The 25,865-nt window shown below is 41.1% G+C and overlaps 2 protein-coding genes across 23 annotated transcripts in view; both read right to left on the bottom strand.

The window, feature by feature from the left end:
- Positions 1 to 5,687, bottom strand: part of cpne8 (copine VIII) — a 34,769-nt gene extending 29,082 nt beyond the window's left edge. For all 4 annotated transcript variants that reach the window (XR_014123088.1, XR_014123089.1, XM_081711929.1 and 1 more), the window contains exon 1: positions 5,490 to 5,687. Coding sequence is in view for 2 of the 4 variants with exons in the window: in XM_081711929.1 (XP_081568055.1) it covers positions 5,490 to 5,593 (104 nt within the window). In the remaining 2 variants the exon portion in view is untranslated. The remainder of the gene's footprint in view (positions 1 to 5,489) is intronic.
- Positions 5,688 to 6,647: 960 nt separating this feature from the next.
- kif21a (kinesin family member 21A) overlaps positions 6,648 to 25,865 on the bottom strand; it is a 36,018-nt gene continuing 16,800 nt past the window's right edge. For 2 of the 19 annotated variants that reach the window (XM_027003216.3, XM_081711927.1), the window contains exons 12-35: positions 25,480 to 25,545; positions 24,426 to 24,510; positions 24,217 to 24,334; positions 23,647 to 23,835; positions 23,219 to 23,418; positions 22,859 to 22,966; positions 22,537 to 22,605; positions 21,127 to 21,263; positions 20,587 to 20,731; positions 20,260 to 20,454; positions 20,036 to 20,137; positions 19,700 to 19,865; positions 19,054 to 19,074; positions 18,342 to 18,399; positions 18,188 to 18,242; positions 17,864 to 18,069; positions 16,939 to 17,070; positions 13,277 to 13,413; positions 12,795 to 12,969; positions 12,468 to 12,632; positions 10,546 to 10,663; positions 10,110 to 10,280; positions 9,201 to 9,397; positions 6,648 to 9,108 (exon numbers count right to left, since the gene is read on the bottom strand). In XM_027003216.3, coding sequence (XP_026859017.2) covers positions 9,018 to 9,108; positions 9,201 to 9,397; positions 10,110 to 10,280; positions 10,546 to 10,663; positions 12,468 to 12,632; positions 12,795 to 12,969; positions 13,277 to 13,413; positions 16,939 to 17,070; positions 17,864 to 18,069; positions 18,188 to 18,242; positions 18,342 to 18,399; positions 19,054 to 19,074; positions 19,700 to 19,865; positions 20,036 to 20,137; positions 20,260 to 20,454; positions 20,587 to 20,731; positions 21,127 to 21,263; positions 22,537 to 22,605; positions 22,859 to 22,966; positions 23,219 to 23,418; positions 23,647 to 23,835; positions 24,217 to 24,334; positions 24,426 to 24,510; positions 25,480 to 25,545 — 3,106 coding nt within the window. In that variant the 3' untranslated portion in view covers positions 6,648 to 9,017. Of the gene's footprint in view, positions 9,109 to 9,200; positions 9,401 to 10,109; positions 10,281 to 10,545; positions 10,664 to 12,467; positions 12,633 to 12,794; positions 12,970 to 13,276; positions 13,414 to 16,938; positions 17,071 to 17,863; positions 18,070 to 18,187; positions 18,243 to 18,341; positions 18,400 to 19,053; positions 19,075 to 19,699; positions 19,866 to 20,035; positions 20,138 to 20,259; positions 20,455 to 20,586; positions 20,735 to 21,126; positions 21,264 to 22,536; positions 22,606 to 22,858; positions 22,967 to 23,218; positions 23,419 to 23,646; positions 23,836 to 24,216; positions 24,335 to 24,425; positions 24,511 to 25,479; positions 25,546 to 25,865 lie in introns of all 19 variants that reach the window. The other 17 variants (XM_081711922.1, XM_081711920.1, XM_027003207.3 and 14 more) reach the window with 12 other exon arrangements.

A 25,865-nucleotide genomic window follows, 5' to 3' on the forward strand; every position in this document is an offset into this window, starting at 1 on the left:
AAATCACAACCAAGAGGCGAGCACCTACCATATCATCCTACGCATTACAGCTACAGTGGTGTGATACCACTGTAGCTGATTTATTTATTTTTTTGCATGTTTGTCACACTTAAATGTTTCAGATCAAACAAATTATATATTAGACAAAGATAAGTAAACACAAAATGCAGTTTTTAAATGAAAATTTTTATTAAGGGGGAAAAAAAAAATCCTAACCTACATGGCCCTGTGTGAAAAAGTGATTGCCCCCTAAACCTAATAACTGGTTCGGCCACCCTTAGCAGCAACAACTGCAATCAAGCGTTTCTGAGAACTGGCAATGAGTCTTTTACAGCACTGTGGAGGAATTTTGGCCCAATCATCTTTGCAGAATTGTAATTCAGCCACATTGGAGGGTTTGAGCATGAACTGCCTTTTTAATGTCAGCCCACAGCATCTCATTCGGATTCAGGTCAGGACTTTGACTAGGCCATTCATTTTGTTTTTCTTAAACCATTCAGAGGTGGACTTGCTGGTATGTTTTGGATCATTGTCCTGCTGCAGAACCCAAGTGCGCTTCAGCTTGAGGTCACGAACAGATAGCCGGACATTCTCCTTCAGGATTTTTTGGTAGACAGCAGAATTCTTGGTTCCATTTACCACAGCAAGCCTTCCAGGTCCTGAAGCAGCAAATCAGCCCCAGACCATCACCATATTTTACCGTTAGTATGATGTTCCTTTTCTGAAATGCAGTGTTACTTGTACACCAGATGTAACAGGACCTACACCTTCCAAAACTTTTGTTTCATCAGTCCACAGAGTATTTTCCCAAAAGTCTTGGGGATCATCAAGATGTTTTCTGGCAAAACTGAGACGAGCCTTTATGTTATTTTTGCTCAGCAGTGGTTTTCGTCTTGGAACTCTGCCATGCAGGCCATTTTTGCCCAGTCTCTTTCTTATGGTGGAGTCATGAACACTGACCTTCACTGAGGCAAGTGAGGCCTACAATTCTTTGGATGTTGTTGTGCGGTTTTTTGTGACCTCTTGGATGAGTCGTCGCTGGGCTCTTGGGGTAATTTTTGTTGGCCGGCCACTCCTGGGAAGGTTCACCACTATTTCATGTTTTCACCATTTGTGGATAACGGCTCTCACTGTGGTTTCATGGAGTCCCAAAGCTTTAGAAATAGCTTTATAACCTTTTCCAGACTGATATGCTTTAAATGAGATCTATTGCATTTGTTCCTGAATTTCTTTGGATCGCAGCATGCTGTCTAGCTTTTGAGGATCTTTTGGTCTACTTCACTTTGTCAGGCAGGTCCTATTTAATCAGGCCTGGGTGTGTCTAGAGAAATTGGGCGGGGGGGGGGGGGGGGGGGGGGAATCACTTTTTCACACAGGGCCACAGATTTTTTTTCCCCTCTTAATAATAAAAACCTTCATTTAAAAACTGCATTTTGTGTTTACTTGTGTTATCTTTGTCTAATATTTAAATTAGTTTGACGATGTGAAACATTTAAGTGTGACAAACATGAAAAAAAAAGAAGATATCAGGAAGGGGGCAAACACTTTTTCACACCACTATAAGTGGTAGACATCCTTTCCAGTACCTTTCCATCCTTTGACATTTTCTTACAACAAATTTATCTTTCAGTTTTATGAGTAATGAAATTCACAGGTCAACATTATTGCTGGGAGGATAGCAGAGCTAGTTTGATCTGCTTTTACCCCAGCATGGCACCGGCGAGTAAAACAGACTTATCACACACTATAACACCCAAACTCACTATTCTTGATATGTGCACCATCACAGCACTGATAAGAAACCATGGGCATCAGTAATGATTTGAACATGCATATTAGAAGCCAGAGAAAACAGCTTACGTACTGTAGGTTAGAAGGTAAGTAGCTAAGGTGCACCATAACGTGGGCTTCTAAAGAGGATTTGTAAAGGAAAGCCTTGTGTCAGGAAAACTCTGCATATCTTTTTAATCATTATCTCCATGCCTCTGGGGGAAAAGTAAGAATCATCACTGATGTCTGCAGTCATTAGGGTAGAAATTAACATTTCAAAGTACTTAAAGGGAATGAGAAACATGGGTTAATAAAAATATCTATACTGCCATGGAATTAAAGGAATAGTCCACTTTAATTATTTTGTCAGCAGACCTTGGATGCACACAGGAATATTAATGCACAATGGAATGCTGCAAACATACCAGTAGATTGCTGAAACATAATTTACTTTAGAATGAGAATGACTTTTTAGAATATCTCTAAGCATGTAAGCATCAGCTTGGTTCAGATAACTCACTTGTATGTGTTTACCTTTCTTCTGACTGATGGACTGGAAGACTCTTATTACTGTCTTTTTAAAAGACAAGTCAGAGTCATTGGGCTTTGGCTACCTCTGTTTCTTCTTTTGTTCTTTCTGTGTGGTTCTGCTGTATTGATCAGATTCCCTCTAGACTGCAGTCTTCAATATACAAAGGCAACATAAGTCAATAGAGACCCTCTTTCCATAAGGACTATTATAAAACAGTCACATTGGATTTGTAAGGTTTAGATGTCACAAAGAAACCTTAGCTTTAAAACTATAAAGTCCTATCATATCGCTGTTTGCCACTGCACTAAATGATGTCTTGGAACAAACAAAACACTAAATTGAACAATAATAAAGTACAGCAACATTTAGCTCTAACATACTAGTAGATTCAGAAGCTTTCCTGGCGCGGCTTTTGTGCCAATTGCTCATTTTGTGATTAGGATAAAGGAATATGTTAGTATCTGAATGTATCAAATATTTATTTGACACTTTTATACAATTCTGAGTGAACACAACTAGAGCAATAGAGGGTTAAGGGCCTTGCTCAGGGGCCCAGTAGTGGCAACCTGGCAGTAATGGTGCTTGATCTGGCAGCCTTCTGATTACTAGTCAAGTACATTAAGATACCACAGATTAACAAGCCATCTGAGAATAACATCAACAGACAGTTGTAATTAATTGAATGCTTTTTTAGTTAATGCACCAACATGCTTTTTCCTGGTATCTTAAAACGTTAAATTGCGATACATTTACATGCATATTAGTCTAAATTTAAACATACACTTTACTTTTTACTGCCTTGTCTTCTAAATGTGACCAGGTTAAGTTGCAAATGAATACATTTAAAACATTTCATTGAGCACACATGGTCAGTAATAGCAGTAATGGATATACTGACCATTATTATCACCATGCTAAGAAACTTCAATCATTCATGAAATGCAAATTGCAGTCTCACAGTACTTAGACTGCATGGTATTAAGCTGTGCAGACTCATTCCTCATCTGTCAAGAAGGTATGTGAAGAAAAATAGCCACAGCCCCAAAACTGCAACACAAATTTCTAAAGTAGGCTATTTAAAATGGTGTACTTTTTAAACTCTCCAAGTAGTGCCTCAGAGGAATACATGTTACTTGTACTTATATCTGCACAGTGGCCCCTGAGTGTAGCTTTTCAGTACTCTCTACATCACTGCAGTCAGAAAAACATCACTGCAGTTTTCATGGTCTCACATATGAAAATGAAGTTAGTTGCAAAATCACTTACAGTCATGCTTCTCCTTTCTTTAATGGGTGGTTTTTGGCAGAGTGTATTTTAGCTCCCCATACTCTTAAAGAGAAATTTAGAAGGACATTTCCACCAGTTCAGGTTAGGAAACTTTAGACATGTGTATTTGTAAACTAGTGTATTTGTAAACTAGTCATGTAGTGTATGTTTACATTACAATATCTTATTTTAAAAATATTTTATAGTACATTCAGTTGAAATTAGTTGAATTGAAAACATGCATTTGTTATTTATGTACATTTCTAAAGCCAACACTGTTTAAAGAAGCTGCTTTCTAATCTTAATGTTCTGAAAATGTTAAATTGAGCTATTTAATATAATTACTTATAATAATTTATAAATATTTAAACTTTTATTTATATTGAGATTTGAGTTAGAGACTACTTGCATATATGACAAATTATGAGGGGGTATGGGTGTAATATATATATATATATATATATATATATATATATGTAATATATATATATATATATATATATATATATATATATATATATACACACACACACACACACACACACATAGATCAATAGATAGATAGATAGATAGCTAGATAGTACACACAAAGTTTCTAGAGACTTCTAAAGAGTATACTTTGCACTCTGCAAAGACTAAAGGAATATTAGAGTTGTGAGTAAAGTGATTAGTATATTACATCAAAAAGACAAAAAAAAACCTGTTGGTTTATATTTTTGTGAAATAGTGGATAGTTTACAAATAAACTAATATTACTGTGCTAACATGCAAGGTTTTTATTATGCGTGAGTTGGGACCCAGTGTGTCTGGAGAGGAGACATTAGGTGGATCACAGATGGTGAGAATAAAGCTATAATCACAATCTATAGCTTCAGTATTTCAATCACAGGGTGATTAGGAGGATGTTCGCTAATTAGTCTAATCAAAATGGTGATGATGTTGTAATCATCTCAGGTGAACACAGAGCTGCTCTTTTTCCTGCCTCTCACTGAAAGTCAGCATTCACTCCCTGCATATATATGGCAGTAAGCTTTTGATTGATTTTCTTATCAAGAAATTGAAGAATGTCATAAAAAAACAAACAGAGGACATTGATATAAATAAATATATAAAGAAATAAATATTTGTTGCATTATGTTACATCCCCCAAGGTCCTGCATCCACTGGACACCAACAATCAATTGCTAAGGGTTTTTTCCACACCAAGTTGTCCTTCCCTGTACACTTCAGTTGTGTGACCACATATGTAATGAAATGCTACTTTGGATAGATGAAGTTTGACCAGTGAGCGGAAATCACCTTGTTGGACTTTCTTTAAATGTCCTATAATGGGCAACCTAATTAATCTGTGAAGGGACGAAGTGGATTAGTTAAGAAATTACTGCAATATACGAATCAAAATCACAAGCAAAGCCTGAACACCCGCGCCATCAACCCTGTAGGCTATAGGTAATCTGCACAAAGAAATGCACGCAGAGCTGATGCGGGTTTGATGATGGAAGAAGTTGTCTCGTGACTTCTTAAGGCATGGTTGGAGGTAGCTGGAACTAGTAAATGCGATCATTCTATCGGATAAAACTACGGAAAAATATACATCAGAAAGATATTTGAAATTAAAAGACCACATTTAAATGTAGGTTCCACGCCCTTTATGGGAGCAGTCAGGTGCAACGTATTATCGGAAGAAGACGACTGCAAGTAGCCTACCTCTGCAAATACGTGGCTACGCGTTTTGGTAATATGGAAAGACTGAAAATAAATGATGACACAAGCATCGTTATGAGCTTCGAATAGAGTTAATAAGCAAACATGCAAAGCTGCAATATTGTAACACAAAACCTTTCACATTTAGTGTAATTGGTTTTCAGAGAAATCTGCGCCCTAACACGCAAGTCCACCAGAATCCACGCGCGTCACTCACCTGCACGAAACCGTGATTTCAACTTTCGTGGCGGGGATGGCTGCGATGAGCGGGTCAAAACCACCAATTTTCGCCATACTAGGGAAACTGTTCGTTGAACACATGGCTTTATTTGTTACAAAGAAAGCCTTTGAAAAAAAAAGGTTTTCATCCTGAACTCCGGTCTACACTGGTGGAGCACCGAGAGACTTGATTGTGTTGAAGGGAGCCACACCACTTCACACGCTACGTCACAGGCGAGCTATGAATTTAAGCAACAGAGAATTCCGGTGAACGAAACGATTCAGTGGATGTATCAGCGAAGGACATCGTTACAGCAATTTCTTTATTATACATGCAGAAATAAAACATGCTTTAATATATATATATATATATATATATATATATATATATATATATATACACACACACACATACATACATACATACATACATACACAAACACAAACCTCCATAAACATGGAAGAAAATGTAAGAGAGAAACTGCTGCTTTGTTTTGGGTTTAGATAAAGTGGGAGAGTTGGCCTCTGACTGCAGCAGTGCCATCTTTCTGTTATGCAGGTCTGATGGCATACAAGGACTGTGACCACTTTCTATATTTAGCTTTCATCAGACTCACAAAGATGCCCAGGGAATCAAACAAGAAAAAGAGTATTTCTCCTCTCTTCATCACGCACATTACCCACATATACATTTAACCACAGCTAATGACATTACAAATAGAACTGTTGCAAAATTACAAGAGCCTGACATGACCACAAAACAGAACCAGGTGAACAATTTATTTTTTGTGTGTGGTACTCAGCACCCACCAGAGCCCAGGAAGCCAAAGCAAAAAACACCTTCATACAGTGAACAAAATACAGACCCAGCTGTCTGCCATTCATTCACCCCGAGCAGTTTAGCCTCGTGTTTTCTCTTCAATAGCAATCGGTTCTTCATACAGCAATCTAAATGTTAATGACGGATACTGGCTGTGGAAATGAGAAATAATCACTTGATCATGGGACAGATTCTAATCATTCTTCAGAAAGATGTTTCTAATAACTCACATGCTGATGAGTTTTAATTAACAACATCAGGGAGATTCCGGTTTCCCTGGGGTAGTAATGGCTTACCCCGATTAAAAATAGAGACATTAAATAGAGACACTATTAGTTATTATATCCAGTTGTTTTAATGGAATATATTTGTGCTAATACATTATTAACTTTTAATATTTTATTTGAAGCATTAGAATTACAGAAAAAAATATGCAGACATAACTAACAGCATAGAGCAACTTCTACCAGAGAAAATGCCTTTTTACACTTTCATAAATAATTTACCTGCTCAGATTAGTTAAAATAGTCATGTCATGTTTTATGGGCATTTTAACGTTACCACTGAGACAGAAATGAAAGATCCATCTTCAAAAACCAAAATGCTGAATATTTCACCATGATTTGCTTGCGAGGACCATTCCACAAAACTAGCAGCAGAGAGATAGCAGTCGCCAGGCTGCTGTTTGAGTCTGCCTCTTATCCAACCATGTCATTGTTCTGAACCCAGGTGCCACCGCATTATGATAATATTGAGAGGCAAGTGAGACTGAAGACAAACACCTGCATATTGATGGATAACATAGATTAAAGTGTCTTACAAGCAAAGAAAGGTATCCATTTCAGCTCTACATGAGACAGCTGTTTTGAAGGATAACTCACACCATTACACAGACCACACGCCCACACACACACACACACACACACACTATCACAGGTGACATGAACCAAACTGAAACATGAATAGAGTTGCAACACTTCCCCCTAGTGGATAAAAAATGGCCTCCTGCCGAAATTAATCAGCATATTTTTATGACCACCTACAAACACATAATAGTTTACTCTATGTAATAAACAAATGCAGCGTGCACAGAAATGCACACACAGGTATATATACTCATTGCTCACCATAAAAAAAAAAAACACCTTCTGTGCACCTGCAGAAGGTGTTTCTAAAGTGGCTAATGAGTATCTATATAAATACATACACAAATGTTGCTGTATCCAGTGCATCACATTCTCACAGTATCAAATTTACCCTTATAACAACACACATCTGGCAATGAGTGGTTTTTGACAGATGGCATTTAATTCAAGTGGCATCTGACATTCAAATTACTAAGGGGTCAGCCGGCTTAAATTCCAGGGAAAGCCCAGGACTTCACAAATACATCCTGTTTAAATGTGACCAGAATAAGCCAGACCATCACTAGACACGAGTATACCATACAGGGAGAGGACATGGACATGGTTCTTAGTGTTGCGGTGCCATTTCAGCTTCCCAAATTCTGGTCCACTGTTTCTGAGTTTGAGCCATGCGTGATCCAAGCATATTAGTCAGTTACCAGCCTCATATTACACAACGTACTGAATTTACCTACTGTAACTACAATAAAACCACTAGGACTATATATGAGTGGTATAGTTCCACTTTGTGAACATGTACACATTAACCTCTCAATTGCATATCACAAAAGGGGAGTACATGGAAGTGTAAACCAGCACACAGAGACCAGGTGTGGAGAGATATCATTGCTCTTGATGGTTTTATGCTTACAGATTATAATATGTCATTCTTACATCCACATACATATTCACAGGGCAGGATCTTGAATAGGTGTGTCTATGCTAGTAAATGCACATTCAGGCATTTCAGAGAGGTTTCTAGACAGGTTTAAAGGTGAGTGGTGGTCTAGCAGCAAGGATATTTCACAAAGGAGCTGAGAGACAGAGTTGGAGTGTACTTAGTAGTAACAGATAGTTCCAAATGACAGTAAGATTGAATGAGTATAAGAAAAGCGGGATAACCAGTGAAGATAGAGAATTATCTCTCGTTCCACTATCTAAATAATGTTTTGTCATAGGATTTATCAGTAAGTTATGTCTCTAGTAGAGGCGAGTCCCACTCTTTCGTCGCCGATGATTTGCAGGCACCGATCCTACAGCTGAAACATATGGACAGAAATTTAAGGGCATGGTGATTCCACTTAGACCACTTCGCACAAAAGCTAGTTACTCAACATGCGCAAAGAAACAGATGCCTGCAGATCTCTCTAGAGGCACAGGGTGTAGGTCCACAGCCTTCTGTAGGAGGTCAGAGAACCAGACTACTGAAGCCAGCTACAGAATGTCTGGATTTCCCATTTGTGTCCAACTAAACCGTGTACGGAAAGGTTCTTAGGTTCTTCCAGTGGTTCCCGATGATCAAGATGCATTGCAGTCTTCAAAATAAGCTTACTGTGCCATGAGGCTAGCTTTTTGTAGTGATCACATTATTAAGACAAAGGTTTCAAGAGCCCTCGTGGAAAGAGGAACCATAGTGATGGTTCAGATTCTGGGCTGTTTACATCCATTTTTATTTAGTGATTTTTCCTCTGCTGAATTCTCAATATTTACCGGGTGTACAGTTTTAGTTGGAGTGGTCAAAGTGCAAAGGGGCATTAGCAATGGTGTCACTGTTGTAATTATCAGTCACAAAACAGGCTAGTCAGTTGCTGGCAACTTCTTCCGCTGTGTCAGTTATGTCAGTGGCTCCATCCAGGCCTCCTCTCGCACGCCAGATCTTTACTGTCCGATCACTGCAAAAACAAGTGAAAGCAAAAACTGTAACTATGGCAACAGATTACTTTATAACAGAGATGCTTGTATGCATGTGGGGTTAGTTGCTTACTCAGAGGCGGTGAAAAGTAAGCTGTTGTTGGTGGTAATGCTGTTGATTGGACTCTCATGGCCTCGCAGCTCTCCAAGTGTGCTCAAGGTGTCCGTGTGCCAGAGCTTGAGCACGCCACCCCTACAACCGCTGAGTAGGGCTGGAGAGCCAGGGACCACTCCCAACGCACACACCCAATCCCGATGGGCGTTAGGGACCTGCTGCTCCAACCCAGTATGAATGCACATGCACGCGCACACAGACACACACACACGAGCACACACACTTAAATTTTTTCCCCTACAACTCATGTGCTAACACACGAGAGGTCATTCTGTCAAAGAGCTCTGTTGACTCCTTCACTGCTGTGAAAAACTGCCACACATCTGGGGTGTTCATGGCTATGTTGTATATCAGACTTCGAACCTAATGAAAGCATTTAGCATCTCATATCAAAACTGGGGCAGGTTCAGAAGCCATAGAATCTGGATGAACAAGGTGGGATCGATGTGAGATTCAGTTATGGCCATGGTCTGCTCCACACTGATCAGCTACGTGAAAGGGAGATGGAAAGTTGTTGGAGAACTACAGCACTTCATATCTCACCTGCTGGAGACTTATCAAAAATGGACACGTTTGCACACTGCATTTCTCTGTATTTCATGTGAGTTTGTTTTGCTTGAAAGAAACTGCATGACATGGCTGAGTATGCTGAACGACATTTAGCACTGAATGTATGATTTATGAGAATGGAGGACAAAGCCAAAATCCCTGCACTGTGATATATTTTCACACAAGTCTAACCCATTGATTTAGCTCCATAATTGATATGCAGTGCCACACGCTCTGACTGAATTCACTTATGGCTTGACTAAACAGCAATCTTTTCTCTAATCTACAGCTAACATGATATGGATTTATTGAGCTCACCTGCAGGAGGTCTTTACGAGTTAGGTCCCATTTTTTGATGCCGTTGTCCCGGGAGCCGCTGAACAGGCCATCTCCTTGCACCACCAGGGACTCGATGCCATCGTAGTGCGGAGGCTCAAAGTTATGGGTGGGCCCGATGCTGCCCACGGCTCCGTCCGTTACATCAAACATCTGGAAAAGTGCAGCATTTTTTAAAAATCAAATAATAATACAACTATTAGCATTATTTGAAAGTTTAGACATTTTATACAATTATTTTACAGATTTTATTAAATACATGAAGGAAATGAAAAGCATATAGGTGTATGCACATACACACACAGGCATATATTACTATGGTATCTCCAGCTGACTGTCAGCTACTCCTTCTCTATCTCGGTCGCTGTCCCCCTCTCTCCTGCTCTCTCTCATACATGCGCCGAGCACTCGCACACACCTTGATGTAGTGATCCTTAGAGCCAGTAATGACCAGATCCTGGCCACTGCCAGAGTGATCCACAGTCAAACACATGACTGGTCCAAGGTGACCGACAAGCTTCCCTGTTGAGACAAATCTGAGGAGCACAAACACAGCAACATGCAAACAGATACATTATTCATTCAGATTACCATATAATTTAAGATAATAATAACAACAGTTATATCACAGTATATCAACACAGTGCCTATGTTTGTTTTTCTTATCATTTTAACCAAAAAAAAAATAGCTTATGTTCAGCATAATCTCTGTGATGGTAAAATAACATTTTCACATTTTGGTTTACTGTCCCTGAATGGCAGCACATGTACAGTGGTGCTTGAAACATTGTGAATTCTTTAGACGTTTCCACATTTCTGCATGAATTTGACTCACACAAGTCACAAAAGTAAATAAAGAGGAAAAAAAATAATAAAACAAATGAGACAAATATATTAAACTCTGTCATTTACTTACAGAGCAAAATTATCCAATGTTACATATATGTGAATGGCAAAAATATATGAACTTTTAGGATTAGCAGATAATTTGATGACATTTGAGTGGGCACCCTGGTTTACTTAAAGAACAGGGATCTACATAGTGATTTTCACAACGCGTTTGTGGAAGTGTGCCATGGCACAAACAAAGGAGATTTCTGAGGACCTCAGAAGAAAAGTTGTTCATGCTCATCAGGCTGGAAAAACATCTCTAAAGAGTTTGGACACCACCAACCCACAGTCAGACAGATTAAGTACAAGTGCAGAAAATTAAAGCCCATTACTACCCTCCGCAGGGAGTGGTTGACCAACAAAGATCATGGTAAGAGCAAGTTGTGTAATAGTCTGCAAGGTCACAAAGGAATGCAAGGTAACTTCTAAGCAACTAAGGCCTTTTTCACATTGGTTAAAGTTATTCTTCATGAGTCAGGAAAACACTAAACAACAAATGGTGTGCATGGCAGGGTTGCAAGAAGAAAGCCCCTGCTCTCCAGAAAGAGCATTGCTGCCTATCTGCAGTTTGCTAAAGAACACATGGACAAGCGAGAAGGCTATTGGAACAATGTTTTTTGGACAGGTGAGACCAAAATAGATCTTACTGGTTTAAATGAGAAGCATTATGTTTGGAGAATGGAAATCACTGCATTCCAGCATAAAAACCTTATCCCTTCTGTGAAACATGGTGGTGGTAGTATTATGGTTTGGGACTGTTTTGCTTCATCTGGGTCAGGACAGCTTGCCATCATTGACGGAACAATGCATTCTGAATTATACCAGCAAATTCTAAATGAAAATTTCAGGCCATCTGTCCGTGAGCTGAATCTCAAGAGAACGTGAGTCATGCGGCAAGAGAATGTGAGTCATGCGGCAAGACAACAACCCTAAGCACACAAGTTGTTCTACCAAAGAAAAGGTTGAAGAAAAATAAAGTTAAGGCTTTAGAATGCCCAAGGGAAAGTCCTGACCTGAAAGTGGTTCATGGGAGGAAACCCACCACATAACTGAGTTGAAGTTGTTTTGTATGGGGGAATGGGATAAAATTCCTCCAAGTCAATGTGCAGGACTAATCAACAATTCAGAAACGTTACTATGCAGTTACTGCTGCACAGAGGGGTCACACCATATACTGAAAGCAAACGTTTCACATACAGATATGTAACATTGGATCATTTTCCTCACTAAGTAAATAACAGAACCTAATATTTTGTCTCATTTGTTTGATTAAGTTTTCTTTATCTACTTTTAGGACTTGTGTGAAAGTCTGACAAAGTTGTAGGACAAATTTATGCAGAAATATAGAAACTTCCAAAGGGTTCACAAACTTTCAAGCACCACTGTATCACAGCACACAGAGCTCTACTTTCGCCTGCTCTGAACTGAGATGTGAAGAAACAGGCGTACCTCCTCAGGTCCCACATGCGCACAGAATTGCCAGCTGCTGCATAGAGCACCGTGCCTGTAGGGTTGAGGGCAATCTGGTTGATCTGGTTCTCTCCTGCGGGGATAGTCACTGTGCGATTAGTGCTACCTGCACAAGCATCACCTGCGTTGACCTGGCCAGAAGACCTGAGACACACACCGAGAAACAGCCAGAAGAAAACAAGTCATTATAAAACCTAGGAACAATGGCACTCTGAAGTTAGGGAACTCCAGGAAATAAATACTGACTGAAACATCTGAGTTTTTAAATGTTTTTTAATGGCAGATATAGTTCTGAAGGGATCTCACGTGAGTGTGCGGATGCACTTGGCTGACTCGCGTATGTCCCAGACTTTAATGTAGGAGGTGGAGACGGTGAAGACCAGGCTGGAGCTGTAGCGCACAGACACAACGTTGTTGGGATGCCCACCCAGAGACATGATCTCCTGCCCCGTAACCAGGTTCCACACCTTACAGGTACGGTCTGGAGGAAAGAACATCTGCTGTGCTCATTCGAAGAACATCGCAAAGATTACGGCTAAATAAAGTGAAGCAGTGGGCTCTGATGGACAAGCTCATCTTAAGAGGCCATTAAACACTATCAGCAGGGAAGGGAGGCAATTTATTTTCATTTCAAACCATCAAAACAGTCAGAGACAAAAGTTGGAAATGAGAGAACGGAATATATTGCACAATAACAGCACATGTTGAGAGTCAACTGAAAGCAAAGAAGAAAAGGTCAGGGGTAAAGGGATTGTGTGAAAAGTAGCCATCAGAGTCCCGAGTCAGACCTTTAGATCCAGTGAAAAGGAGGTCGTCAGTGGAGTCCACACAGAGCACAGCTTTGCTGTGGCCCTCGGCCACATGCACACACTGCAGAGCACTGCTACGGCTGCTCTTTGACACAGGCACTGGGTTTATCACCCCTCTGAGAAAAACACGCATACACACATGCACGCACACACACAGAGTAAATGAGTCTCAATACTGCAAAGCACATATTTTTAGCCCAGAAACCAGTTTGCTTTGTATGCACTGAATTCATGCAGGTCTCTGCACATATGGAGGGCATCATTTAAACATAGTAATCCATAAAGATCACACTATAGCAAAGCATGCATGTATGTGCATGCACACTGTCCAGCAATACAGGCACATGCTGCAACATAACACAGTAAAAGATCAGCCACAGAAAAAAAAAAAAACAGCGCCATGGTAAAACTATTCATATACAGAGATATTGATGAAAATTAAACCTTCATTTTACAGATGCAAGTCATGTGTCTTGTGGCCAGAAAAAAATCTGCACTTAAGAAAGGCAAAACAAAACACAGCTTTTCTGCTGTAGAGGTTACTTGTTTTAAAACTGGAGCACGGGAGGAACAAGATCAGCAATGGAAACAGAGACCTCTGGTGGATAAAAAAGAGAAGCGCGCACACACGTAAGCACTTACTCTCAGTATAATCTCAATACATCTTAAAATCTTTTTGCATTATTTAATGCTGCAGAGCAAAACTTTATGAAACTAAAAGAATCTTGTATATACAGTTGATCCTCAGTATCCACGGGGAGAGTGATAAGTCCAGCACCAAAATCCCTGGATGCTCAAGCCCCTTATAGCCAATGTATTTGCATAGTATTTGCAAATAACCTATGCAGTTCCTCCCAAGCACTCTAAATTATCTCAGATCACTAACACCACATAATACAATGTGAATGATATGTAAATTGTTGTTATAGTGTGTTTAGGGAATAATGGCAAGAAAAAAAGCTGAATGAAACAATATTGAAAATTCAAGTACACATAGAAAAACTAATTATACAGAGAAAATACAAATTCATTTTCTCTCTCAGTCCCTCCCTCTCTCTCTCTGGAGTGTGGATTCAGTGTAGTGCTTGGTACAGCAAATTTAAGTCTTGCTTTTTGGAACTTTCTTTTTTTCTCTAGAATTTTCAATCTGTTGGTTTAAACCACTGATGCGGAACCTGCGGATATGGAGGGCTGACTGTACCTTGTATACAAGAAACATATGAGAGTCAGCTATGAAAAACCACATAATATACTGTGACATGGTCATTTCATACCTACTTCAAGTATACAACAGTAACGATTATCTTAATACTATAACACAATGACAGTATTTTGTGCTCTAAGCTTAGCTCTACTACTACTGTGCAGCTGTGCCAAGTCTCAGGCTCCACTGCATACTTCCTGTGCTCAGGCTCAAAGTGCATGAGCCATCAAGTCAGACTGAACACATTCTGCTGGCTGAGGCGTGAAGGGGGATGCACCTTCCAACTACATCAGCAAACAGGAACAAAACACACAGACAAACACACACAGACAAACATCCATGTACACATGTGCACATGCATATGCGCGCGCGCGCACACACACACACACACACACACAAACACACACACACACACACACACACACACACACACACACACACACGTATGTGTCTTGGATTACAATCTGACTATCTGTCACTTTTTGGGGGGTCTTTCTTCAAATAAAAGTTGCTTATGTGTAAACTTTCCTTGTGGGGACCAGCCAAATGTTCCTATAATATAAAGTTTTTCCCTGTTTCCTAATTACGATGGGGTCCCCTTCAGAGAGCTAAAATCATTGTCCTATTCTCTCTGAATTATAACTGCAATTACTTTAAAAAAGAAAAAAAGGGCATTTAAAAGACGACAGCATCCAGCCATGCCTCAAGCTTATGCTCTGATGATGTCTGCTGTGGAGAACTCTAGAAAAACAGATTCAGAGGCAATTAATATAGGATGTTACTGCAGGGTTAGATGTGGGGGCTGTGTAGATATTTGGTTTGAACAAAGGGACTTGAAAGACAAGTTCAACACTGAATGAGCTGAGCTGCAAAAGGGAATTGCTGCTCAGCTGATGTGTCCTGTAGGGCAGGGATATTAGAAAACTATTAACATCACAGCACTTTCATTTCGACAGTCATTTGCCTAAAGTGGATATGTGCTTGGGTGAATACCATCTGTACCATAGAGACTCCAAATAGGAAGCGTGGGCCTGAATGCAGTGGCATTCACACGTAGCACAATGATGGGCTGTCAGGGAAAGGATTTCAGACTAAATGGTTGGACACTGAGTGTAGGACTGCTCACACCAGGCAAGTTGAACTCAGACATAGGCGTAGATTTAGTTAGGAAAGGTAGGGACGTGTCCCCGCTGACAGGAGAGCTGAAATACCCCAACCAACATTTAGGCCTGTAACTGAAACTAAAGTGCAAATAAAAACTGACACCACAAAGATTTTTTGATAGAGATTTCAGACTGTCCCAGCAATGGTTGTGTTTGCATATCTTTCATGTTCAGGCTGAGTAGGTACATAACACTGCTAGACATGTGAACCAAATGTTATGTTTTAGTACAAGCTACTAAATGAACCAAACGTTATGTGAGTGTAATGTTTATATTATATTATATTTTATTTATATATATATATATATATATATATATATATATATATATATATATATATATATATATATATATATATATATATATATATATATATATACACATACACACACACATACACACACACACACACACACACACACACGTTTGTTATTAAAACACATTCTACAACAAATATTCTTCTACATTACGTGTTCATTCTTAAAATGATGCATACTAAAATCTAAATTTAGTACACGATGGTGGAGTCTTTACTGATCCATCTATTCTGAAATTTCTATAAATAGAAAGCCCCTCAAACATTTCATTTAGAAATACTCTAGTTTTAGGCTGTTTTCATGTGCAACACACTAGGTCATTATGCATCTCCTGCCAGTTTGCCTACCCATGCAATATTACAGCTTGATAGAAAATGGATTCTGTTGTAGGTGTGTATAGATTTTAAGATAGCTAACCTACCTAACCACTCACTGATTAGCTTGTAATAGCGAATAATATATTTAACTTCTTCAACTAACATAGCAATGATTCATAGATGATAAAACACTTTACAACTAAGGTTGTAAAGGATATTTACCATAACTAATGCTAGTTTGGACCTTAGCTAGTTAGCTAACATTAGCTTCATAAAAGCTTAGTTAACTAAAGTTCCTAATGATAAAGTTACTTGTTTACAAAATTAAAAATAAAGTTTTAAATTTACCTCCTCCCTACCACATTTCACTCTACATGTCCCTACCAACTTTCAAGCCAAACCTACGCCCATGGACATGTGTATGCAGCATGCTTTTCCAGAAGCAGGAGAAAAATAACAAGGGGAAACTGTTGGTTTAACCAATATGTTCCAAATTCAGATTCTGCAGTGTGTGCTACACTCTATCCCACCAAAACTAGGAGACACTTTTTCACAAACCAGCACAAACAGGCAGAGGCCTTTTTCAGACAAGGACGTTGCAGGATTGTCCTTCAGCCACTAGGGTGGCACTAGCTCTTACTGTTTGATCTCTTTGGCTTTAGCCCTGTCGGCTGCTGCTTGCGCCTTCTCATAGGTCTTCCTGCGTGTGAGTGGGGATGCTTCTGGGATTCCCTTTTCCACCACCGGTGGAGGTCTGGAGCTGCTAGAGCTGCTAGATTTAGTTTAATTAGTGACGTAAAAGACAGAAACATAAATAAAACACATGTGTTGATGCAACGTAAAAGGACATCAGCACAAGATGGTAGCATGCACAACAGAATGAGAATACAAACCTGGTGATACATTGGAAAAAAACATACTTCAGTAACAGGATCAGTTATAGGAACTACAGTCTTACAACAAAAGGTAAATGTAATCCTTCAATGGGATGACAAATGTCATATACTTGTTAGGCGCCATTCAGTAAAAGCCTCTGATATGTAGTGCATTCTTCCAAGGAGAGGACATTAAACCATGATTAAAACGCAGAAAATAATTGTATGCAAATGTACACCTCATCTGTAAATTAGTGGATGAAGTAATGTGAGGTCTGTTTAGACCAACACACATGACAGATTCAAGCCATGTCATGTCAAGCCAAGGTAAGGCATGGTTCAAAGTAGGATGGCGATGAAACGGTAAGAAAGTACAAACGACTGACACTGTAAAATAACTTCATCTGTTGAGCCAGAACAGGCAGTTCAAGTCCTGCCTCTCCTGCTTTAACACACCTTCTGCTCTTCAGCAAATTAGCAAGCCCCTTTGTTCTCAGCTGTTGCACTTCAGAATTGGAGATTCCCAACCAGGCCAAGGGAGGATAAGCAGTAGAAAAAGCAGTAGAAAAAGCAGTAGAAAAGCAGTAGAAAAGCGTGAACACAGGAAAATGCCAAAGCAAGCATGACGCTAAGAAGCAGCAGTCAATACATGCATGTGAACTTAAGATGTTAACTTGCTACCCAACTTACATGCTTCCCATTCTAGAGATCAGACCGGCAGGAGGGACTATGTAGTCCCTCACCGCACTGCCAGCAGACTCTAGGTCTGCGCCCCCTTCAGGCGTTTCAGCCATTGGTTGGAGTGAGCCAGTGAAGTCTCCACTGGGTGTGTCAGGGCCAGAGTCATAGTTGTTTGCATAAAGCAACTCCATTTGAGTGGTGGTTCTTCTGCGGGCCTGTGTGATAGGGTTAAATAAACAAACCCCTATTCTTCATATATGTAATACTTCGGAACACTATATCTGAGCTCTGTGTCTTATGTTTTATCCATCGTAAAGCTACAGAAAGATTTACCTTACTCCTGGACTTGGTTTCGCCACAGAGTTTCATGAGGTCAGATGCCAGAGTGCTGAGCAGAGGGAGAATAGTGTTGTAGCACACACGATGGTGTGAGTGTGCATTCTAGAGAAGGATGAATACAATAATTAAATCCTGACTGTTGTCTTACCTTCCACTGGCTCCAGGACTGTGCATGGATTCATCGCTGCTACTGTCATCGCCATTCTCTGAATAAAGTAAACACAACAGGGTGAATGCTCAGACAGGTGCAGGTTTAGACCGCTCCACTGTACAACATTAGGTTTTCTCTCACTCCAGTTATTACTCAGAATTTGAGTTTAAGTAAGTGTCACCCTCATCTGGAGTTTACAGAACTGTTAAATACACCTGCTGAGAACTTGGCATTAATATCACAGAGGAACAAATGGGGATGTGAGCTCAGCACCGCCATGCGTGATCAGCTGGTCTGAAACATGGGTCCATACTATCCAGACAGGTCCATAATGTCCAAGTTAGGTGTAGTTACAATAGAGAAACAATGAGGAGGAGCTGCCTCAAGAAGCGTCGGGAAACATTAGTATGTAACATTGTCCACATCTGTAAACCAGCTAATGTGGAGTAGTCCTCTTGAGTTAAGCCTTTTCTACAGGCCTGGGACTGAAACTAATGTGAACATCTAGCATGTTGCCAATCATGAGGTTGCAGCACATGTAAAAGTGGAAGCCACTGACATGAAGGAGGGGGGAGGTGGGGACAGATGAAGGGAAGCCTGTGAGACGCCTCATGCACCTGCGGATGGAACTGCCAGTCTGCGGTTAGTCTGAGGAGGGAAACCCATGCACTCAGGATTCAGTACAGGGAGGCTGGTGTCTGGTACTTACCCAAGGGAATGTTACCTAGCTCTTTTTCAATTCAGGCAACGGGGGGGGGGCAAGGAAAAAAAAAGGCAAGACAAATCAAAAACACACACGGAACCAAATCCTGTTGAACTACAAGAAAGGCCTTTGCTCTTTCAGCACAGTAGCCCAACACTGCTGAACAGATGACATTGAAATGCAATATGCAGCAAATGTAACATGTTGTAAAGGCCGAAATTAAACGAGTACGTTTTCGATCTTCTTTTCATAATTGCTGTAGCATTCCAATATCTATTCAAGAGCAAACTCAAGGCATTCTGTCAGGTCATGCAGTGCACCAGATCAGCCCTACTCAAAAGCCAGTGCATGTGATGTTCACTGCCCATTTGCAAGCATCTTAAGTATACTTTTCAAATCTCTTGGCAATGCAACCAATGCCAATATGTTACAGAAAGACACCAGAAAACCATTTAAAACTGTATTTAAAATTAAAATATGCATAACTAAAGGTGTCTGTACAAAGGCTTAACTGATTGTTTTTTTCTATGGTGTGTAAGAGCAATCAGAAATACTAGGCAGAGTTGCTGAGGCTCCCAAGTTTGGCGTGCATGCGTTTGCATGTGTATGTGCACGTGTGTGTACTAGGGGCTCCAGGAGGGGAGTGACTCACCTTGCAGGGCGTTCCCCAGCAGGGCATCCAGCTCAGGATTAAACTCCGCCTTCTCTTTCAGCATGTGGAAGAGCAGCTGGTTCTGCGTGGCGCTGTTGATCTCTGTCTGCTTTAGACGGCCCTCCATAACTTTGATCTGAGACTCCTTCTGGGCTGCCTGCAGACCCTGAGATGGCACGCACACATTCAATTTACAGCATCTGAATGTCTAATGTATTCCCTTTGTCTTAAAATTGGATGGAAAAGTGGTTGAGGGTATACACACATGTGCCAATAGGCAGGTACTTTAGCATTGACTCAATCATCTGAGAAGGAGTGGATAATACTTTTTGGTACCTTATTGATGGCCATGGACATGAAGTGGTCCAAGAGGAAGCGAGCTTCAGAGAGTGTGCAGGAGCCAATGACCGCAGAGACGTCCACGGTGTCTCCTTCTTCCTGCACACGCACAGACACATACATGCATACATACACTCAAACACTCTTCTTAATTCTCGTCACATCCCATCCCATCTGCATTCTCCTATTCAAAGCAATACGTTAGCTTGGAGGCAGCACACCTTGGCCTCCTCCATCTGCATGATGTTGGCCTGGCAGTCCGTGATGCTGTCATTGATGTAGTCGATGTTGGCCAGGAGGGACTCCAGCTCGTCCCCCAGCGGCTGGGCGGCCCTCTCGCCCTCTGGGCCACCACTGGCCAGCCGCTCCTTTTTCCTATTCAGCTTCTCCCTCCGCCGTGTCAGCTCCTCGCGTTGCTGTGGAGAAAGGAGCTTCATTGCTACATCTGCTGTGGGCTTTCGTTCCCTCCCTGGCACCCCCACGCCTCCACCCATGTGTAGACGATGAACGACATGAATGACTTGGCAGAGCATCAACTCTGTTTTCACCTTAAGAAGGCGATTCATATCAGCTTCCATGTTGGAGATGGTCATGCGCTGCATGATGATGTCCGAGATGCGGCGCTCCAGACTCTGCCATTTCACCCGAGCCACACGGGTTGTGTACACCCCCAAAGGTCGGCGAAGGTACAGTCTGCTGAACAGATACATCTAATTTAAGAGTCAAACACTCAAACCACTCATTCACACATAAGCTGACTAACATGCAGACTGAGCAAACCATCATTGCAAACAATCATGACAGAAATTTTTTAACAGAAGCCAACAATTACCTGCACTTTCACGACATCAGTGACATCTACATATAGCTACAGATATGCAATACTTGCTTTTTAAAAGGTCAATGTACAAATTTACAAAGATAAATGGAGATACATGCTCCCTGACCTGCCCCCTAGTGGACACAGTAGTAAATCCTCCAATGTACACGATCCTCCAGTTACACAACAGTATTTCTGCATGTGAACAATAGTGTTGCAGAGCAGCTGAATATACATGAATATTCATAAATAGTCACTTATTTTTTACCTGGTGCCATTGGATACTCCTGATCCAATGGATGCCCGTCCTAGTTTGTGGGCGGAGTCCTGTACAGTCTCAGGCAGGTTGACCTTCCTGCTCACCTTGCCTGATACAGGCCGAACCTGCCTTCTCAGAGCAGTAACCTATAGGACACATCAGCACTCATTGGAGGGGCCCAGTGGCGGCACTCATTGACAGCTGTTTACCGAGCTAATTTTTGGTAGCAATGTCCAGTCACCTTTCAGGATGCTACCAAGAATTGACCAATCATTGGACATATTGCTACCAAGAATTTGCCATCCACGAACTATATCGCTACCAAGAATTAGCCACGATATTCAGGACAAATCACAAGTCAGATCACTACCAAAAATCACCGATGGTGATTCATTGGTGATTCATCCATGGTGCCCAGCGACAGATGGCGGGATATTGAAACCAGCACATCTCGGCACTTTGAATGTTCATCAGTTTCATCTCAGGTACGAGTGTACTGCTGTGGTTTTCTCGAGAGTGTTACCCTGTGGTGTAACTTTTCAACACATTCACTCTATGGATGAATGTTCTAAATTCTGGCTGGGATAAAGGGGCAAAGCTGGTTTGCCTGACAGGTGGTTCTTTATTTCAAGTACACAAACATTACCTGTTCCACAAAACAAATGAGCATTTAGGACATCTATATTCAGGCTTGTGACAACACTTCACAGAGGGGCAAATCTGTTGGGCCATTAAGGGGTCAAGTGTGATGCTTGGGATGCTTGCCTATTGTTTTCCATAGCAGATTCAATAAAGGTTTTATTGTTTTTATTCAAAGAGGGAAAATGTAATTCAGAATAGTATATAGAAAACCCAAAATATGCATTAAGGACTTCTTTGTATATATGCTAATGTGTGCATTCAGGCCACACATTGATAGTGTCCAGAGTGGCTTAATCTGTTGAGCAATTAAATCAAGTGGGATGCTTGGGATGTCTGCCTATTGTTTTCCACATTTTGATTGTCTGCTTTATTGTTTTCCATATGTTTTTGAACAAAATCTGTTTTCTAAATATACATCTCATAACATACATCTCAAACATAATGGAGTTTTATTGTTTATAAATGACACATTTCCATTATATTTAACTGTTTTTAAACAATTCTAGAGCAGCCTATGCTGGATTCGATCTCTGGTTCAACTCGGCAATTTCTGATTACGGTTACTATTAATAGCACAGAAACCTCGACACACAGGTGCAGTCCTTAGCTCAGTGGTTAAGATACTCAACTAGTAATCAGATGAACTGCCAAGTTGCCACTGTTGGGCCCCCTGAGCAAGGCCCTCAACCTTCAATTGCTCAAAGTTTTCTGTCATAATCATAATTGGATAAAAGCATCAACAAAATCCCATAAGTGTGCATGTATAAAGTATTTTACCTCCTCAGTCTTCCTGCGTAGTATGAGTTCCTGCTGCCTTTTTTGTGCTTCAAGCAGTTTCAGCTGGTGCTGCACAATAGAGAACAAAAAGCAAACAGCCTGTTAATTCCCTCCCTCCCTCCCTCCCTCCCTCCCTAGTCTTGTGGCATGCTGTACCTCCTGTTTCACACACACACACACACACACACACACACACACACACACACACACACACACACACACTCTGTCCCTCCCTCTCCTGGTGGCATGCTGTACCTCCTGTTTCACACACTTACACACTCTCCCTCCCTGTCTGTCTGTCTAGCCTGACGTCATGCGGTACCTCCTGTTTCCGCTGGTCTTTCCTGAGTGTGGCGATCTCACGGTTCCTGCGTGACTCTGCCAGACGGTTCTTCTCCTGCTGCTCCTTCATTTCCTTCATCAGCCTCACCTAGGAACAGTCATCACAGACATCCAGAAAGGGCTGAGCAGACGCTTCACTAATCATACCGAGATTTGGGATTTTCTTTAAATCTATGTTGGGACCAAAATAGGAGAACTTCAGCTGGTGACCACTGGGAGGTGCTGCAACCATTTACTTTCAGATATAGTAGCCCTGTGGTTGTTGTTTTTTTTCCCCACATGGTGTGAAATCTTGTTCAGTAGTGCAGCTGTTGCAAGATGCCACAGCATAATGTCTTACTTTGGTTTTCTTCATCTCCACAACTTCCTGCTGGAGCTTCTTAAGCTGCTTCTCGTATTGTGATTGGTTCTTCAGTAGGCGGGCATGCTCTTTCTGGGCGGCCTGCAGTTTATGCATTTCTTTATTCATGATACTTAGTTTCTTCTCATACTCCGCCTTAATTCGCTTTGCCTTGTCATCTGAGCCTGACTCCATGGAACCTGGAACACACCCACATGCACACAGGAGCCATAAATCAGTTGTTTATAACAATTTCATGAGTCAACTATTTTATTAACTTTCATAGTAAATGAATAATTTAAATAACAGTTCTTGGAGTTAAGGGAGGTGTAAGCGTTGTAGTAACACTAGGACGTGCGAGTGCACTGAAGCCTGCACCCATGCTGTTGTCGTAACACTAGGACATGCGAGTGCCCTGAAGCCTGTACCCATATTGTGCAGCACACGGTCCCTCTCCAGCTGCGTGTCGCGGATCTTGTTCTGCAGCATCAGCAGTTTCTGTTCATACTGCTGCTTGAGCGTGTGTAGGCGTCTCTGGCTGTTCTCCAATTCGTCGATCAGCTTCTGCTTGATTGCAATCTCACAGGTGATGTTGGCCAGGTCAGCCTGAAAGTTCTCTGTACCACATACCCACGCACTAATGTTTAGATTCATCTTCTTAAACTGAATACATAATGAATGCAACACCAGGTGCATATCATACCAAATCTCCAGAAATATGCGCAACATTGCATTTTTTATCTATGCCCTATAGACTTCTTTAAATGATTAAATTCACATTTATATCTCTCACATTGTTTCAGAGGTAATTAGCCATGGAAATACTTAAACATTATGTCAACTAAATGCAGTTAATGCAGCTAAAAGTAGCAGAGGAGAGAAGAGATGAGATTGCAGAAGAGAGGAGAGGAGAGGAGAGGAGAGGAGAGGAGAGGAGAGGAGACTGCAGATGCTAGAGAATCCTGCAACAGAAACAATGCCAGACGGCAGGATGGCACCTTTCTCATCAAGCTCAGAGTCAGAGTCATCGGAACTCTCTTCAGCGTCCAGTTCTTCCTCTTCCTCATCCTCCTCCTCCTCTTCACCCTCCTCATGATCACTGCCCTCTTGTGCTTCCTGCAAGAATGCAATGGGATGGAAACAATGATATATGTGACACCTTAGAGAAATTATCTTAGGTATGTAATCAGCCTGTCAGTCATTTCACCTCTGCCTCTTCATTGGCTGCCTCTGGCTGCACACATTCATTGCCTCTTTCTCGCTCATTGTCAGGAGGTTCTTCCTTCACAGCACTGTGAGACAATCATATATGCAATTACATTACAGGACCTATCATTTGCAACCTCAATCTTGTAAAACCACACTCTGGGATTTCTCAAGATATTTGGTTTCTGTTTTTGGAATATGTATATTTATTCTTAAAATAAACTGCCATGGACATCTCTAGCAAATGCCTCAGGCACAGAACAACTGCTTTAGTGTGCATGAGACAAAAAATTGCAGTTTTTGACCATGCTAAAAAACATAACCACATTCTCTAAACAGTCTAGTTACGTACAGCCGCTTTTTTTTTTTTTACATAGAGCTCAACCAGGGATCAGTATACCTCCCACCCCACCCAGGAGCGTGATCATTTATATGGTCTTGACTATGACATTCTAAAATCAAAGAGAATGCTGTTAATAGGCAATACAAATGCAATGTGATCATTCAGTGCACTTCTGTTTCACAAAACTACTGCATATCCTGGGGACAAATCAACATAAAAGGTTGCTACATCGAGCAGAAATGCAGCATTGCAGATGAAGTGAAATTAAAGGCACATGTGAAAGCATACCTTGAGAACCTACAGGATTTAAAGTTGCAAGGAAACATTAGAAACCAAAATTAATTATGTGGCTTGAGTGATTATAACTGGATAAAAAGAAATAGAACACAGAGCAAACCAAACCAATGGTCAGGTAGTTCCCAAACAACAGTTAGTAAAATGACAGTCTCCTCTTGTAAGTAAGAACATAAAAATACATGACTAATTTATGGAGATGCAGTAAAAAAAAAAGGCAAATGTTTATGCCATAGTCACAGCTCGCAATTAATACATTGCATGTTTTAAAGGCAGTCTTTGGGCTGTCCTCCAAGTGTGGCAACTACCTGCATTAAAAATAAAGAGATTTATAAGTAGCTCGGGCAGGGGTGGCGTTTGGGGTTTGGAGTGGAGGCACTGCAATGGCGGGAGGGCAGAGTGGCACATGGGGACAAACCTGTCTTCCTCCACCTCAGTCTCCTCGCCCACCTCCACTCTCCTCTCCTCCAGCAGCTGCTGGAGCCTTTGCGGGTCACAGTTGATGGGGGGACGGGTCGGGGAGAGGAGAGGTGAGAGGGAAGGGAGCAGACAGACACACGGAAGACAGGAGGAAAAGGACACCAGTAAGAGAGGAGCAGAGACAAGCCGCCAATCCGTGCTAGGATCCGCCTCCTTCACACCAGCCGCCAAGCAGTTTCCTGGGACACGCGTGTTAGTCTTTTTTTTTTTAAATCTTCCTTTCAGTCGTTTTACTATAAACGACACTCCGCAGCTACTCTGAGGCCAAAATTCTTGCGCGCTCCACGACTCCAGACAATGAATATGTCTGCTGTGTGTCGTAAT

This window comes from Electrophorus electricus, chromosome 4 (assembly GCF_041902795.1).
Source record: "Electrophorus electricus isolate QZ-2024a chromosome 4, ASM4190279v1, whole genome shotgun sequence".
Taxonomy (NCBI): Eukaryota; Metazoa; Chordata; class Actinopteri; order Gymnotiformes; family Gymnotidae; genus Electrophorus; species Electrophorus electricus.